Source organism: Pristis pectinata, chromosome 28 (genome assembly GCF_009764475.1).
Source record: "Pristis pectinata isolate sPriPec2 chromosome 28, sPriPec2.1.pri, whole genome shotgun sequence".
NCBI classification, from domain to species: Eukaryota; Metazoa; Chordata; class Chondrichthyes; order Rhinopristiformes; family Pristidae; genus Pristis; species Pristis pectinata.
Window position 1 is genome coordinate 196,834 of NC_067432.1, and position 18,926 is coordinate 215,759.

The 18,926-nt window shown below is 45.0% G+C and overlaps 1 protein-coding gene across 1 annotated transcript in view; it reads left to right on the top strand.

The window, feature by feature from the left end:
- Positions 1-16,903, top strand: part of LOC127583817 (BTB/POZ domain-containing protein 1-like) — a 30,354-nt gene extending 13,451 nt beyond the window's left edge. The window contains exons 6-8 of the mRNA XM_052040178.1: positions 5,599-5,686; positions 6,861-7,004; positions 15,294-16,903. Coding sequence (XP_051896138.1) covers positions 5,599-5,686; positions 6,861-7,004; positions 15,294-15,455 — 394 coding nt within the window. The 3' untranslated portion in view covers positions 15,456-16,903. The remainder of the gene's footprint in view (positions 1-5,598; positions 5,687-6,860; positions 7,005-15,293) is intronic.
- Positions 16,904-18,926: the final 2,023 nt, after the last annotated feature.

Below are 18,926 nucleotides of genomic sequence, written 5' to 3' on the forward strand. Positions count from 1 at the left end.
AACCTTGCCATCCTTGTCTTTCTTCCTCGCAGGAATATGTTGGTCCTGAATTCTGTCCAGCTAGCCCTTAAATGCCTCCCACATGTCAAAAGACAAACTACTGGAGAAACTCAGTGGGTCAGGCAGTATCTATGGAGGGAAATGGATAGTTGACATTTCAAGTTGTAACCCTTCATCTGGACTGGTTTTCCATCTGTGTCTTATCCTCTGCCATGTATTGGTACATTCTGGCCCTTCCCACATCTCTGACCCTCGCTCACTCCAACGTGCCTTGGACTTCCACCAAGGATCATAACTCACCAGCCTCCAAGCCAGACCCCCAGCACCGACACTGGGTCTCGCTGCTTCCCTGGACCCCCTCAGGCCAGGGTCCCCGACATCATGCAGAGGTCTTGCCACTCTTCTGCTTCCAACCACGTCACCGCCCCACATCCACCTCTTGATTTTCATGCCCCATATCCAACCCAAACACCAGCCCGACCCCCTCTCCCTCCCCTTTCTTCCCCACCACATCACCACCCCACTACCCCCCCCCCCCCCCCCCGCCTCATCCATCTTGTGGTCCTGTGCATGGTCCCAGCTTCAACCCCTGTCATGTCTTTAGCATTCCCTCTGATGTCACCCTCTCTGATGCTGTCCTTGGCCAAGGCCTCACCTTTGTCCCCAGGTACCCATACCTCAACTGGTTTTGAGCCCACCATGATGCTGAACTCTTCCTCGTCGCCTCTGCCTCCATGCATATTTCTTTGACAAGGAGTGTTTGCCCCTACTGATGACTCCTTCTCCAGTCTCCAATGCTCCTCTTCCTCTTGAACAACACCTTTTGGCCTTTTACCCTCTCTTGACACAACATCAACTATCTTGACTTCTCTATTCACCTCGCACCCTCCCCTCACCCCCTCTAAATGAGTAGCTCTCCACTCACTCCACACCAATCCCAACCTCATCTCATCAAACCTGCAGATAAGGGCAGTGCTGTTGTCATCTAGCAGACTGACCTCTACCTTTCAGAGGCTAAGTGACAGCTTCTCTTACCTACCTCTGGACCATAACCTTACCAACAATCTCCCATACCATCAAAGATCTCATCACATCAGATCTCCCCTCCACAGCCTCCAACCTGATAGTTCCCCAACACCGCACTACCTATTTCTATCTCCAACCCAAGATTCACAAAGACTGCCTTGCTAGCCCATTGTTTCTTCTTGCTCTTGCCCTTCTGAATTTATCTCCTCATACCTCAACTCTATCATGTCCCCCCCTTGTCCAGTCCCTTCCCACCTACATCCAGGACACCTCACGTGCTCTCCACCATTTTAACAACTTCCAATTCCCTGGCCCCCACCACCTCATCTTCACCATGGACGTCTGGTCCCTATACACTTCCCTTCCTGATCAAGAAAGCCTTGGGGCTCTCCATTTCTTCCTAGAACATAGATTCAATCAGTTCCCCTCCACTAACACTCTACTCTGCCTGGCAGAACTTGTGCTTGCCCTGAACAACTTCTCTTTTGATTCTTCCCACAAAAAAAGCAGTCCAGATGAGGGTCTCCACCCGAAACATCGACTGTCCATTTCCCTCCATAATGCTGTCTGATCTGCTAAGTTCCTCCAGCAGTTTGGTTCTTTATCCCAATTTATTGAATAACATCTGTTCTCAATCTACTCTCCCTGGCTCCTGCCTAATTCTGTTGTAAGTAGCCTTTCCCCAATATAGCACTTTCCCCTGAGGTCCAGTATTATCCTATTCAAAACTATCTGAAAATTTATGGAGTTCTGATCACTGTTCCTAAAGTGTGCTCACACTGAAACTCAGATCACCTGGCCAGGCTCATGTCCCAATATAAGGTCTTGTATGGCCGCTTCTCTGGTTGGATTATCTACATACTTTTTCAAGAAACCCTCCTGGATGCATCTAACAAATTCTGCCATCTAAACCTCTGGCACTAAAGGAATCCCAGTCAATATTGGGGAAATTAAGGTCACCCATTACAACTACCTTTTGCTTTTTAATCTTTCCAAAATCTGGCTACATATCTATTCCCCTTATGTCCCGCTGGCTATTGAGAGGCCTATAGTATAACCCAATCAGAGTGGTTGCACCTTTCTTATTCCTGAGCTCTACCCATATTGCTTCACTGGATGGACCCTCCAGGATGTCCCCTCTAAATATCACTGACATTCTCCCTTGTCAGCAGTGCAACTTCACCACCTCTTTTACATCCCTCTCCAATATGTCTGAAACATCTGAATCCTGGAATGTTGAGCTGCCAGTCCTGTCCCTCTCGCAACCAAGGCTCTGTAATGGCTATGATATTTGATTGGTGATTGCTTGGTTTTCCAGGGATTATTTTTCACATTGCCAGTTGGTGATGGATTCAGGTGGACTGTGATCCATAGTATCCTAAAAAAAGATAGTAGTTTGGATGTCATAGGCACAGGGTTTCTGCCGAGAGGTTTCTGATCTAATGCAGGAGCTCTGATATTAACTAGTGGTTACGGAGAATAAACACGATTTGTGATTTTGAGGTAAGAATGAATGTATGATGAAAACATAAGAAATAGGAGCAGGAGTAGGCGATCTGGCCCATCGAGCCTGCTCCGCCATTCAATAAGATCATGTCTGATCTGGCCATGGACTCAGATCCACCTACCTGCCTTTTCCCCATAACCTTTAATTCTGCCACACTGCAAAAATCTATCTAACTGTGTCTTAAATATTTAATGAGGTAGCCTCCACTGCTTCCCTGGGCAGAGAATTCACAGATTCACCACTCCCTGGGATAAGCAGTTTCTCCTCATCTCTGTCCTAAATCTACTCCTCCGAATCTTGAGGCTATGTCCCCCAGTTCTGGTCTCCCCTCCCAGTGGAAACAACCTTCCTGCCTCTATCTTATCTATCCCTTTCATAATTTTATATATTTCTATAAGATCCCCTCTCATTCTTCTGAATTCTAGCAAATAGTCCCAGACAACTCAATCTCTCCTTGTAGGCTAACCCCCTCATCTCCAGAATCAACCTGGTGAACCTCTTCTACACCGCCTCCAAAGCCAGTATATCCTTCCTCAAGTAAGGAGGAAGTGCACGCAGTACTCCAGTTGCAGCATAACCTCCCTGCTCTTAAATTCAATAGCAACGGAGGCCAGCATTCCATTTGCCTTGTGGCTAACCTTTTGCACCTGCAAACCAACCTTTTGTGATTCTGCATAAGCATTCCCAAGTTCCTCTGCACAACAGCATGCTGCAATCTTTCACTATTTAAATAATAATCTGATCTTCTATTTTACCTTCCTAAGTGGATGACCTCGTATTTACCAACATTGTACTCCATCTGCCAGACCCTTGCTCAGTCACTTAACCTATCTATAGCACAGGCATGCATGCTACTGTAGCAGTTAGCGTAACGCCATTACAGCGCCTGTGAGCCGGGTTCAATTCCAGCCACTGTCTGTAAGGAGTTTGTACGTTCTCCCCGTGTCTGGGTTTCCTCCGGGTGCTCCGGTTTCCTCCCATGTTTCAAAGACATACAGGTTAGGAAGTTGTGGGCATGCTATGTTGGTGCCAGAAGCGTGGCGACACTTACGGCTGCACCCAGAACACTCTATGCAAAAGATGCATTTCACTGTGTGTTTCAATGTACATGACTAATAAAGATACATCTCTCTGCAGACTCTCCTCATCCTGTGCACAATTTGCTTTTCCACCAAATTTAGTGTCATCAGCAAACTTAGATATGCTACACTCGGTCCCCTCTTCCCAAATCATTAATGTATATCGTGAACAGTTGCGGGCCCAACACCGACCCCTGCAGCACCCCTCTCACCACTGATTGCCAACCAGAGAAACATTCATTTATCCAACTCTCTGCCTTCTGTTGGTTAACCAATCCTCTATCCATGCTAATACATTAGCCCCAACTCCTTGCATCCTTATCTTATGGATAAGTCTTTTATCCAGCACTTCAACTCACCTTCTGAAAGTACAAGTATAGAACATCCACCTGTTCCCCTCTATCCACTGCGCTATTATATCCTCAAAGAACATCGGTAAGTTTGTGAAACCGGATCTGCCCTTCCTGAATCCATGCTGCGTCTGCCTGATGGAACCATTTTTATCCAGATGTCTTGCTATTTCTTCCTTTATGCTAACTGGCCTATAGTTACCTGCCTTTTGCCTACATCCTTTTTTAAACAGTGGTGTGACATTTGCTGTCTTTGAATCTGCCAGGACATGTCCAGAGTATTTTGGTAAATTATCGCAAGTACATCTACTATAACCTCCGCCATTTCTTACAGTACCCTGGGATGCATCCCATCAGAACCAGGGGACTTGTCTGCCTTTAGGCCCACTAGTTTGCTCATCACTACCTTAGTGACAGCAAATGTATCAAGGTCGTCCTCTCCCATCGCATCCATAACATCTCTCTTTGACATGTTAGACATGTTCTCCACCGTGAAGACTGACACAAAATAGTCGTTCAAGGCTTCAGCCATTTCCACATTACCCAATGTTAATTCCCCCTTCTCATCTTCCAAGGGACCTATGTTCACTTTAGTCACCCTTTTCTGCTTTATATAATTATAAAAATTACATGCATCAAATATTTCTTGGTTTATTGCCTGTGCCACTGTAATGTTATTATTCGGTGGCCTAAAGACAACTCCCACCAGTGACTTTTTCCCTTTACTATTCCTAATCTCTACCCAGATGGACTGAACGTTCTGCTCCTTAGATCTTATATCATCTCTCACTATCACCCTGATCTCATTCTCAATTAAGATCGCTGCCCACCTCCTGTACCTTCCTGCCTATCCTCTGTATTACCTGATACCCTTGGATATTTAATTCCTAATCATCTCCACCCTGCAACCACGTTTCTGTAATGGCCACTAAATCATACCCCTTTGTAATGATTTGTGCCACGAGTTCACTGACCTTGAGGGTGATTCACTTCTTTTTGCCTCTGCTACACTGTCCTTAATAAACCTTTCTTAGAAGTGGTCATGTTATATAAAAACTGGTCATCGCTATTGGACTTGGTAATCCTTTGTGGGATTCCTGTTAGTGAAAGCTGATAAATCTGGAATTGTCTGACCCTGTCTGCATATAAATTCTTTTACGTAGTTCAAGTGTGATTTAATTTTTTTTTAAAGTTAGATGGGGAGGAAAGAAATGAGCAAAACATCTACATATTGCATCTATTCCTTGTTAGTATTCCCCATATTGTTTGATAGCCTGTGAGAGGGAAATTGAGTCTTTGTTGACAGTCCTGTTTCTTGGCTGCATCCACAGTTTACTCATTCAAAATTACAAAATTCAAAATTACACAATTGTCTCACAATTACTGAGTCCAGACACAAGACTTTCTTAGTTACTCTCAGCCCCTCCATTGGCACCTGTCACCTGAACTTACCAGGCCTGCTGTGACCAAGTGTGGTAGCGCGTAAGTATTGCAGAAGCTCAAGGAAAATGCATACTTGAATAATAAAAAAATTCTTTGAATTATCTGCATCATTTACTGTGCTGTTAATGAGGAAAATCTACAGAAATGCCTTTGGAAAGTGTCTGGGAAGTAACCTTTCTCCCATCCTTTGAAGATTTTCAGTGACAAGGAGAGTGTCTATCATAGGCTTCGGACTCTATGGATCTATACATGGGCCAACGGACTACCAGGTCAACGTACAGGTGTGTGACTTTTTCCACAGCCAGTCAGTGATAATCAACATATATCTCATTTACAGAATAAGGTTGCAATTGGTTTTGTAAGACCTTTGTGCCAAAAAAACAGTTTATATGCAGTTCCTCACCATATAATGACATTGTCCTAGATTGTTTTATGTTCAGTTAATTACTTTTTGCAGTGCAGTCACTTGTTCGGAGGAATTGATGCTGAAAACCTGTGCTCTGTGATTGGCTGGGCAGGATCTGGTACCTGGTGATTGGCTAGACAAGAACTGGTGTACAGTGATTGGTTGGGCAGGAGCTGATGTATAGTAATCGGATGGGTGATGGGCTATACATGTTGATCTGGTAATTGGCTAGGCAGAAGCAAGGATATAATGCAGCAGCAGACAGATCTTGGGGTCCACGTCCATAGACCCCTCAAGGTTGCCGCGCAGGCCAATAGGGTTGTTAAGAAGGTGTATGGAGTGTTGGTCTTCATTAGTTGGGGTATTGAGTTCAGGAGCCGTGAGATGATGTTGCAGCTCTATAGAACGGTGGTCAAACCACACTTAGAGTATTGTGTTCAGTTCTGGTCGCCTCAATACAGGAAGGATGTGGAAGCTTTAGAGAGGGTGCAGAGGAGGTTTACCAGGATGTTGCCTGGATTAGAGAGCATGTCTTGTGAGGATAGGTTGAGCGAGCTAGGGCTTTTCTCTTTGGAGCGAAGGAGAATGAGAGGTGACTTGATAGAGGTGTACAAGATGATAATTGGACAGTCAGAGACTTTTTCCCAGTGCAACAATGGCTAACACGAGGGGACATAATTTTAAGGTGATTGGAGGAAGGTATAAGGGGGATGTCGGGGGTAATTTTTTTACACAGAGAGTGGTGGGTGCATGGAACGCACTGCCAGCAAAGGTTGTGGGGGCAGATACATTAGGGACATTTAAGAGACTCTTAGATAGACACATGAATGATAGAAAAATAGGGGGCTATGTGGGAGGGAAGGGTTAGATAGATCTTAGAGCAGGATAAAATGTCAGCACAATATTGTGGGCTGAAGGGCCTGTACTGTGCTGTGGTGTTCTATGTCTATGTATATGTATGTGGTGATTGGCTGTTCAGAAGCTGTACACTGATTGGCTGTGGGATCTTGTGATCATTGACAATATATGATTTTTATTCTTTGTTTCAGATCATTGAAAATGATAATGCAACAATAGGCCAGAACGACACAGGATTTTGCTGCGATGGATCGGCGAACACATTTAGGGTCATGTTTAAGGAGCCTGTTGAGATACTGCCAAATATCGTTTATACTGCCTGTGCTACTCTCAAGGTACTGTTCTGTGTCCCTGGGAATCTCATTCGCACTCTGATTCCAAAGTTGCCCACACATGACCATCCTTACGGGATCGTTACCTTCCATCACTTCTTGGAGCCAGCTCCAGGAGTGAAGATTTTGTTCCTTCATCTTTACTTCCCTCCTCTCCAGAAATTGCTCCACGAGAATGACAATCAAGGCCCGACCTAGGCCCTTTCAGCACTTATTAGTATTGGATCATTCTCTGCAAGTCTGCAGTGTGCTTGAGTGAGAGGGGGCATTAAGCCAATTCTGGTTCTAACCCTTGAATTCTTCCAGCAGGGATTAATTTTGGGAGCTTATTCCCAGCACCGTGACTGAGACCAGTGCTGGCATCTGGTCTGGTTCAGTTACATAAGAACATAAGAAATAGGAGCAGGAGTCAGCCATCTGGCCCATCGTGCCTGCTCCGCCATTCAATAAGATTATGGCTGATCTGGCCATGGACTCATTTCCACCTACCTGCATTTTCCCCATAGCCCTTAATTCCCCTACTATGAAAAAATCTATCGAACTGTGCCTTAAATATATTTAATGAGGTAGCCTCTACTGCTTCCCTGGACTGAGAATTCCACAGATTCACTACTCTCCGGGAAAAGCTGTTCCTCCTCATCTCCATCCTAAACCTATTCCCCTGAATCTTGAGGCTATGTCCCCTGGTTCTAGTCTCACCTATCAGTGGAACCAACCTTCCTGCCTCTATCTTATCTATCCCTTTCCAAAATGTTATATCTTTCTATAAGATCCCCTCTCATTCTTCTGAATTCCAGCAAATTGTCCCAGGTGATTCAATCTCTCCTCATAGGCTAATCCCCTCATCTCTGGAATCAACCTGGTGAACCTCCTCTGCACTGCCTCCAAAGCCAGTTATCCTTCCTCAAGTAAGGAGACCAGAACTGCACTCAGTACTCCAGGTGAGGCCTCACCAGTACCCTGTACAGTTGCAGCATAATCTCCCTGCTCTTAAATTCAATCCCTCTAGCAATGAGGGCCAACATTCCATTTGCCTTGTTGCTAACCTTTTGCACCTGCAAACCAACCGTTTGCGGTTCATGCACAAGCACTCCCAAGTCCCTCTGCACAACAGCATGCTGCAATCTTTCACCCTTTAAATAATAATCTGATCTTCTCTTTTTCCTTAAAAAGTGGATGACCTTGCATTTACCAACATTGTACTCCATCCGGCAGACCCTTGCCCACTCACTTAATCTACGTATATCTCTCTGCAGTCTGTCCGCATCCTATGCACAATTTGCTTTTCCATTCAATATAGTGTCATCAACAAACTTAGATGTGCTATACTTGGTCTCCTTTTCCAAATCATTAATGTATATCGTGAACAGTTACTTCTGTCATTTAACATATCTAATATTAGGCATGGACTGTCAAGTGGCAAGCAATATTTGTGCCACAAAAGAGTCAAGCAATAACCATCTCCAAACAGGAAGATTGTCTAACCACCTAACCTTGTATAGTATTTCCTTTGAATGTCAAGTATTTTTTTAATTCATTCAAGGGATGTGGGCTTCACAGACTGAACCAGTATCTAATTGCCATCCCTAATTGCCCTTGAGAAGGTGGTGGTGAGCTGCCTTCTTTAACCACTACAGTGCTTGAGGTGCGGGTAAACCCACAATGCTGTTTGGGAGAGAGTTTCAGGATTTTGACCCAGCCACAGTGAAAGAACAGCAATATATTTCTAAGTCAGGATGGTGTGTGGCTTGGAGGGCAACTTCCAGGTAGTGATGTTCCTTGTGCTTTTGCTGCCCTTGTCCTTCCAACTGGTAAAGGTGGTGGGTTTGGAAGGTGCTGTCTAAGGAGTCTTGGTGAGTTGCTGCAATGCATCCTGCAGATGGCACTAACTGCTGCTCCTGTGCATCAGTGGGAGTGAGTGAATGGTTGTGGATGCTGTGACTATCAAGCAGGCTGCTACGTCATAGCAGCACAGAAACAAGCCCTTCAGCCTACATTTGGCCCATATCCCTCTAAACCTTTCCGATCCATGTACCTATCCAAGTGCCTTTTAAATGTTGTTAACGTACCTGTCTCAATCACTTCCTCTGGCAGCTTGTTCCATATATGCCCCACCTTCTGGATGCAAAAGTTGCCCCTCAGGTTCCTATTAAATCTCTCTCCTCTCGCAAACTTATGCCCTCTAGTTCTTGATTCCCCAACCCTTGGAAATGACTGTGTATTCACCCTATCCAAGCCCCTCATGATTTTATACACTTCTATAAGGTCACACCTCATTTTCCTACACTGCAATGAATAAAGTCCTATGCTGCTCAGCCACTCTCTATAACTCAGTCCCTCCAGTCCTGGCAACATCCTCGTAAATCTTTTCTGCACCCTTTCCAGTTTAATGATGTCTTTCCTATAACAGTGTGACCAAAATTGAACCAAAAGTGTGGTCTCACTAATGTCTTGTACAACTGCAACATAACGTTCCAATTCCTATACTCAGTGCCCTGATGGATGAAGGCCAGCATGCCAAGCACCTTCTTCAGCATCTTGTCTACCTGAGACGCCACTTTCAGAAAACTATGTATTTCTACTCCTAGGTCCCTCCATTCCACAATACTCCCCAGAACCCAACCATTCACTGTGAAGATCCTACCCTGACTTGTCTTCCCAAAATACAACACCTTGCACTTATCTGAATTAAACTCCATATGTCCTGTATGGTGTCGAGCTTCTTTAGTATGTGTGAAGCTGCACTTATCCAGGCAAAGGGAAAGTATTCCATCACACTCTTCACTTAAGCCTTGTAGATGGTGGATAGGCTCTGGGGAGTTAGGAGGTGACTTACTCACTGCATGATTCCTCACCCCTTGTAGGCACATTGTGTACGTGGCTACTCCAGTCCAGTTTAAGTAATGGTAGCCCCTAGGATATTCATAGTGGGGGCACAAGAGATTCTGCAGATGCTGGACTCTGGAGCAACACACACAATATGCTGAAGGAACTCGGCAGGTCAGGCAGCGTCTATGGAGGGAAACAAACAGTCGACATTTGGATCGAGACCCTTCATCGGGACTGGAAAGGAAGAGGGCAGAAGCCAGAATAAAAAGGGAAGGGGAGGAGCACAAGCTGGCAGGAGATAGGTGAGTCCAGGTGAGAGAGGCAAGGTAGGTGGGTGGGGGAGGGGGGTTGGAATGATGTGAGAATCTGGGAGGTGATACGTGGAAGAGGTAAAGGGCTGAAGAAGAAGGAATCCAAAAGGAGAGGATGGTAGACCATGGAATAAAGGGAAGGAGGTGTGGAACCAGAGGGAGGTGATAGGCAGGTCATGAGGATGGGGGAGGGGAAAGAGAAGGGTGATGGGGCCAGAGGAATGAGGGGAAACAAGTGGGGGAAACAGAGGGGAGTGGATACTGGAAGAGAGAAATCAATGTTGATGCCATCAGGTTGGAATATGAGGTGTTGCTCCTCCAATATGTGTCTGGTCTCAAAGTCGCAGTAGAGGAGGCTGTAGATGTACATGTCAGTGTGGGAATGGGAAGTGGAATTGAAGTGTCTGGCCACCGGGAGATCCTGGCTGTTGCAGCTGACGGAGCTCAACGAAACGGTCACCCAATCTGCGTCAGGACTTCTCACCGGGAGCATCGGATGCCATAAATGACACCCTCAGGTTTGCAGGTGAAGCCTCCTGCCTCACCTGGAAGGACTGTCTAGGGCCCTGAATGGTGGTGAGGGAGGAGGTGTAGGGGCAAAGGTGTAACACTTTGCATAGTTGCAGGGATAGATGGGTGTGATAGCTGGATTTTCTCTTGTTGGATATTGTCATTGCCCTGGACTTAGGTGTCAAGTAATATTTGTGCCACATATCAGCTTGATATTGTCCAGGTCTTGCTGCCTTTGGATGTGGACTGCTTCATTATCTAAAGAGTCATGAATGTACTGAAAAGTGTGCAATTATCAGTGAACATCCCTACTTCTAACTTTATGGTGAAGGAAGGTCATTGATGAAGCAGCTGAAGATGGTTGGGCTTAGGACACTATCCTTAGGAATTCCTGCAGAGATGTCCTGTGGCTGAGAGGATTATCTCCAGCTATCACAACCATGTTCTTTTGTGCTTGGATATCATTCTAACCAACAGAGTTTTTCCCTGATTCCCATTGACTGTTTAGCCAGGGGCTCCTTGGTGCCAATACTCAATCAGGTGCTGCTTTGATGTCAAGGCCAGTTACTCTCACTTCACCTCTGGAGTTCAGCTCTTTTGGCCATGTTTGGACCAATGCTGTAATGATGTCATGAGCAGTATTCAAATTAGGAGCAGGAGTAGACCACTCAACCCTTGAGGCTTCCCTGCCACTTAATAAGATTATGGTTAATCTGATCGTAAACTCAACCCCCTATTCCTGTCTACTTTTCACCTCCTTGCTTATCAGGAATCTATTTATCTCTGCCTTAGAAATATTCAAGGACTCTGCTTCCACCATCCTTTGAGAAAGTTCCAAAGACTTGCAACCCTCTGAGAGGAAAAAAAATGCTTTGTCTCTGTTGTAAATGAATGACTCCTTATTTCTTGAATTTCCCACATGAGGAAACATTCTCCACAATCAAATCCACCTTTTTCCTGGTCCTCCTTTAATGCTGCAGACCCTTCAATATTCAGGTCCCAATCTATTGTTATCTCTTAGCCATGTCTCTATAATGGCTGTCAGATCATATTTATTTAATTTTGTCCTTCTATTATTTTAGTAATGTCTATCTAGATGTACTGTATCACCAAGTTCCTCATCCTCAACATCCTTGGAGTCACTATTGACCAAAAACTGGATCAGCCACATAAATGCTGTGGCTACAAGAACAGGTCTATGCCTCATATCTTGTGGTGACTTAGCTCCTGATACCCCAAGGCCTTTCCTCAAGATGGCAGTGTGATGGAATACTTTCCACTTGCCCAGATGCATGCAGCTCCAAGAAACCTGGCACCCTCCAGGCCGAAGCAACTCACATGAATAGTATCCCATCCATCATCCGAAACATTCATACCTTTCTCCATCAGCACATCATGGCTGCAGTGTGCACCATCTGTGCATACACTGCAGTCATTTGCCTAGACTCGTCTAACAGTACTTCCCAAACGTGCAACACGTACCACTAGGAAGGACAGGGGAACGGGCATAAGGGAACATTACCAACTGCTCATTCCCCTCCAAGCCACATACTCTTGCAAATGTTTTACCTTTTCTTCATTGTCGCTGGGTTTGTATCTATCTTGATCAGGACTGCAATGGCTAAAGAAGGCTGCTCACAATCTCCTTCTCAAGGGCTATTTGGAATGAGCAAGAAATGCCAGCCTTGCCAGGAATGCTCCCAACGGAAAAATGAATAAATAATATTGGAGTGTGAGAAAATGTTAAACTAAATTAGTCATTTATTTTGTGATTTAAAAAAAAAGGCTGTTAAATAACATGTTAATTTTTATTTAAGCTTCTGAAATGTCCTCCTTTCAGAAACATGGCTTCCCCTCTGCCGTAGTTGATGGAGCCCTCAGGTGCATTTCCTCCAGTTCCCACACGTCTACTTTCATCTCCCCTCCTCCCCCTTGGTCCTTACCTTTCACCCCACCAGCCTCTGCATCTAACACTTCATCCTCTGCCTTTTCCTCCAGCTCATAATCCCACCACAGTCATATCTTTCCCTCTGAGCCCCCAATTTTCGGCTTTCTGCAGGGACTACTCTCTCCATGACTCCCCAGTCCATTCATTCATCCCCACTAACTCTTCCCATCCTCTGGCACTTTACCCTGCAGCCGAAGGAGGTGTAACACTTGTCCCTTCATCTCCTCTCTCACCACCATCCAGTGACCTTAACAGCCCTTCCAAGTGAGGCAGAGGTTCACCTGCACCTCTTCCAGCCTGGTCTACTGCATTCAATGCTCACGGTGTAGCCTCTTCTACATTAGTGAAACCTATCATAGACCAGGCAACTGTTGTAGAGGACCTGTCCTCTGTCCTCAACGGACATCTTGAGCTTCCGGTTATCATTTTAACTCTCTTCCCACTCCCACGCCAACCTGTCTGCACTCCTCCTTCTCATTGTTACAGAGAGGACAAGTGCAAATTGGAAGACATCTCATCTTCTGCTCGGGTAGTATATAGCTCAATGGTATGAACATTGAATTTTCCAATTTCAGGTAACCCACTCCCCTGGGGCTCTCCTCTCTCACACACTCACCTGTCCACCTACTTTTCTTCTCCCTTTGTTCACCTTTCCCATCCCGCTCCTCTACCTGATTTCATCAGCCCATTGTCCCCTCCCCATCTGGTTCCACTTATCACCTACCAGCTCCTATCCCACCCACCCCTCGTACTATTATATACTGGCAATCTTTCAGTCTTGATGCAGGGTCTCAACCCAAAATGTTGGCTTATTCCTTTTTTCTCCACAGATGCTGCTTGACCCACTGAGTTTTTCCAGTCTTCAGTTTTTGTTCCAGATTCCAGCATCTGCAGTCTGTTTTGTCTTAACTTTTATTTAATTCTATTACACTCTGGGAATTGGAACCAAGTGAAGGTTAATTGGATCAGGTTGTGCTGAACTAGTTCAGTCCTCATTTATAGTGTAATAGGTTCTTTACTTTGCGTTTCTGTAAACCCCTGTGTCACATTTATAATGAAATTCCCCTCTCCTCAGATGAGACATCACAGCCAACAGCCCTCTAAAATGGGTAAAGGATCCCAGGGCTTTCTTTGAAGAGGACTGGGAGTTCTTGCTGGTTTACTGGGCTTATGCTTATCCCTTGGTCCACTTCTGGTCATTATCACACTGCTGCACATATGAATTTGTGGCATTGATGATGATCACACCCTAATGGGGGAAAGTGCTTTGTCTAGTCATGAAAGGCACAATAGCCCTGTAAGTTCTTTACTGTAATCCACCCATTCATAAATGGCAACATTCCACTTTGCTATGCAAAGTTTACAAGGCAGCTCACGTGATAAAGGATGACAGAATTGGTATGAGGGGAGAGTTGACTGTTGATGGTAAAAATATAATAAATTCAATACATTAAAGATTATTCCCACTGGGAATCAGCATGTGTGTTGTATAAGAGTTGCAGATGATGGAACCTAGATGAAAAACACAATGATGCTGGAGGAACTCAGCAGGTCAGGCAGCATCCGTGGAGAAAAGCAGGCAGTCAAAATTTCGGGTCAGGACCCTTCTTCAGGACTGAAGATAGGAAAAGGGGAAGCCCAATATATAGGAGGGAAAAGCAGAGCAGTGATAGGTGGACAAAAGAGGGGAGGCGGGGTGCGCACAAGGTGTTGATCAGTAGGTGCAGGTAAGAGATAGGTGCGGGGGAGGAGGGGAGAGCAGATCCACTGGGGGATGGGTCAGTAAGGGGAAAAAGGGGTAGGAAAAAGAGAGAGAGGCTAGGAAAGGGAAGAAAAGAAACGGTGGGGGGGGTGGGTTACTTAAAGTGGGAGAATTTGATGTTCATGCCATTAGGCTGCAAGGTTCCAAGATGGAAAATAAGGTGCTGTTCCTCCAGTTTGTGCTTGAAATTCTCCTGGCAGTGGCTGAAGACTGACAGGTCTGTGATAGTGTGGGGCGGGAGTTGAAGTGACTGGCAACAGGGAGATGCAGATCACGTTACGAACAGAGGGCAGGTGTTCTGCGAAACGGTCACCTAGTCTGCACTTGGTCTCACTAATGTAGAGGAGGCCGCACTTGGAGCACCGAATGCAGTAGATGATATTAAGGGAGGTGCAAGTGAATCTCTGTCTCACCTGAAAGGACTGTTTGGGTCCCTGGATGGAGGTGGTGTAGGGGCAGGTGCTGCACCTATGGCAGGGGCAGTGGAAAGTTCCCGGCGTGGGAGTGGGATGGGTGGGGTGGGGGGGGGGGGGGGGCCGAGGAGTGAACTAGGGAGTCACGGAGAGCGCAGTCCCTGTGAAAGGCAGAAAGGGGTGGGGAGGGGAAGATATGCTTGGCAGTGGGGTCCCGTTGGAGATGGTGGAAGTGGTGGAGAATGATGTGTTGGATATGTAGGCTGGTGGGATGAAATGTGAGGACAAGAAGGACCCTATCCCTGTTGGGTCTCGGAGGGGTGGGGGTGAGAGCGGAGGTGTGGGAAATGGCTTCCCCCCGACTGTGGACAAGAGAGCTCGTACCTGTACCTCTGCCATTTCCCGCACCTCCGCTCTCACCCCCACCCCTCCCAGACCCAACAAGGAAGATCTGGGTCACCGCTCCCATAGGAGCAGCTTCTGATACATTGTCAGCATTCCCTCTTTTGTCTCTGTTAGGGGCCTGATTCTCATTATGGCACCAAGGGACTACGGAAAGTCCTATATGAATCACCCTCTACTGGAATCAACACCTCCTTTGTCTTCTTCAATGTACTGGGGAACAACAATGGAACATCAGTGGAAGATGGGCAGATCCCCGAGATCATCTTCTACACGTAGCACGGTTTGGAGCACAGAAGTTCACCTGAGAAGATCCATCCATTTAATGCTGGGATTGATGTTTTCTGTTTCACTGCTACTTACTGATTTCCTTCCTTAGAGGTGATGCCCATCACAGGAGAACAGCAGTGAGATTATAGCCAGAGGTAACTTAATGTGAGCTACTCCTAAAATTTTTAATGAAGCAATGAGGAAAGCATATACCCATGATGTTTGGCAGCAGATGTTTAGTGGAATGTCCTGTGATAGACCAGAAAGCATTATAATGTTCCCATTACAAGTAGCAGGGAATTCAGTGCTATGATATTCTTTGAGAAGAACTTCAGAATGGATACTACTTTCTGCCATTGTTGCAGTTTGTTGTCTTACAAGTTTTTGTTCTTCGTAGGATTGTATTCAGACAGTATTTTCTACTGATCTAATTCGTTGGATCTCTGTTACCCTCTCGCCACTTCACTCTAAGAGCTAATCACCTACCAGGTACCAGGTGCTGAAGTGCCAGTGGTGCCTACTGACCATGATCCACCAATCCAAGACTCAGGCTGAGCTGTAAAAGAATCCCAAGTGTCACTGTCTCTTCCACTATTGCCAGCCTGCTTCACTTATTGCCCCCTGCCATGAAAGTGCCCTAATGTTGTTTATTGATCAGGGATTTAGTGTGCCAAGCTCACAGTGCTCCTATGGCTGGTCAGTGGATTAAGGAGTAACAAATAAGATAAAACTAAGCCACTGTAAAAGCGTATTTTTGTAAACTAAATTAGAGCTGAGATATTAAAGGGTCAAATGTGAAGGATCTTCACATTTATATTGTGCCAATCCTTGAAGACTTTTGTTTTGGGGCTTATGCTCCATTCTTTCACTTCTAATTGTTACAGCTTTCTGATAAATTAATTCTTTCACAATTTATTTAACAAACACTATTGAAAAGGAAAACAAAGTGTTTGTGGGATTTTAAACATTGTGTTTAATATAAAAGAAATTGACAGGGTATAGCCTCTGGTGGTACATTTCATGTCAAGAGGACACAATTTTAAAAATTGGAGTTAGATTGATTAGGAGTGATGTCAGGAAGCACTTTACACAAGGTTAGTGGAAATCTGTAATTTTCAACCACAAAATGACTAAGGATGCTGGAACCTCACTTATAAAATTTACCAACTGTTGCCAGCAGGACCAGCTATATCAAATATACTATTCACATGTTCCAATACTAAATAAACTATCCTAACCTGAATAAAGTACTAATCCAGGGCAGCAAAGCACAACCCAACTTGAATTGAAATGTTTTTTGAACCGACGCATAGTTAGGTCCTGTCTGGCTTGGGACCTGCTTTGAGATTTGAGCACTGTTGTATTTCATGCTGTTCCTTGGACACAATAATTTGTTATTCACTATTGAATGATTTATACTGTGTCAGTAATAACTATAAATTTGTTATGTGGCTTTATCACCCGTAGTTTATCACTGCATGATAAGTACATTTATTGGGCTAGTTCTAACTTAAGTCCCAGGTGAAAGTAATTTATTTCACAAGCATTTCGAAGATTTGAAATTGGCTGAGTGGGAGAAGACAGAGAGTGGTTGTGGGTGGTTGTTTCTCAGATTGGAGGCCTGTGACTAGCGGTGTGCCTCAGGGATCTGTGTTGGGGCCATTGTTGTTTGTTGTATATATCAATGATCTAGAAGATAATGTGGTAAATTGGATCAGTAAATTTGTGGATGACACTAAGATTGGAGGTGTAGTGGACAGTGAGGAAGGCTTTCAAAGCTTGCAGAGGAATCTGGACCAAATGGAAAAATGGTCCAGAAAATGGCAGATGGAATTTAATGCAGACAAGTGTGAGGTGTTGCATTTTGGAAGGACAAATCAAGGGAGGACATACACAGTAAATGGTAGGGCACTGAGGAGTGCGGAGGAACAAAGGGATCTGGGAGTTCAGATACATACATAATTCCCTGAAAGTAGTCACAGGTAGACAGGTTTGTAAAAAAGGCTTTTGGCATCCTGGCACTTATAAATCAAGGTATTGAGTATAGGAGTTGGAATGTTTTGGTGAGGTTGTATAAGTCATTGGTGAGACCAAATTTAGAATATTGTGTGCAGTTCTGGTCACCGAACTACAGGAAGGATGTCAGTAAGATTGAAAGAGTGCAGAGGAGATTAGCAAGAATGTTGCCGGGTCTTCAGGAGTTGAGTTACAGGGAAAGATTGAGCATGTTAGGACTTTATTCCTTGGAGCTGAGAAGAATGAGGGGAGATATGATAGAGGTTTACAAAATGATGAGGGGCATAGACAGAGTTAACGCAAGTAGGCTCTTTCCACCTAGATTAAGAGAGATAAGTACGAGAGGACATGGCTTTAGGGTGAAAGGGGAAAGGTTTAGGGGGAACATTAGAGGGAACTTCTTCACTCAAAGAGTGGTGGGAGTGTGGAATGGGCTGCCATCTGATGTGGTAAATGCGGGCTCACTCTTAACTTTTAAGAGTAAATTGGATAGATACATGGACGAGAGAGGTCTGGAGGGGTATGGGCTGGGGGCAGGTAAATGGGACTAGCAGAATAATGTTTTGGCACAGACTAGAAGGGCCAAATGGCCTGTTTTCTGTGCTGTAGTTTTCTATGGTTCTATGGCATCTGCATGCAAGGGAGATCCTGTGCAGATGCAGGAGACTGCTGGTGCTCTGAACACCCCACCCGATCCAGATATTGGGGGAGAGAGGGGAACTAGCAGAATTGATAGGGGTGTATCAGTTGCTGTGATGTATTTGAACTTTCTGAAAGCCTTTGATAAGGTGCCATGCACAAGATTATTCAACAACATTAAAGCACATGGTACTGAGGATAATATGCTGATGTGAATTGAGGGTTGGTTAATGTACAGGAAACAGTAAGAATTTTCAGGTTGGGAGGTTGTAACCAGTGCATAAAGATCAGTGCTGGTTGTTGACAATCAATTTCATTGATTTAGATAAGGGGATCAAGTGTTATATATGTAAACATTGATGGTACAAAGCTGGTACAGCAGTGCCGGCTGTAAGGAGGATGCAGGAAGACTTCAGGGGGATTAAGAATTAGCTAAGTGAATGGGCAGATGCAACAATGTGAGGTCATGCATTTTTGGTGGAAAAAATAGAAAGGTAAAGTGCTGTTTTAAATGGTGACAGTTTGAATGGTGTTAGTGTTCAGAGCAACTTGGGTGTTCTTCAATAAGCTTCACTGTATATTTAAAAGGCAGGTGTAGCATTGCAGTTAGGAAGGCAAACAGTATGTTGGCCTTTATTGCAAGACTGAGTACAAGAATAAAGACATCACAATAATGGAATCACAAAAGACTGTAGATGCTGGAATCTGGAGCAAAAATACTGGAGAAACATGGATTGACCATTTCCCCGCACGGATGCTGCTCGACCCACTAAGTTCCTCCATCAGGTGGGTGCTCCGGGTTCCACCTCGTCCGCCAGAGGGATC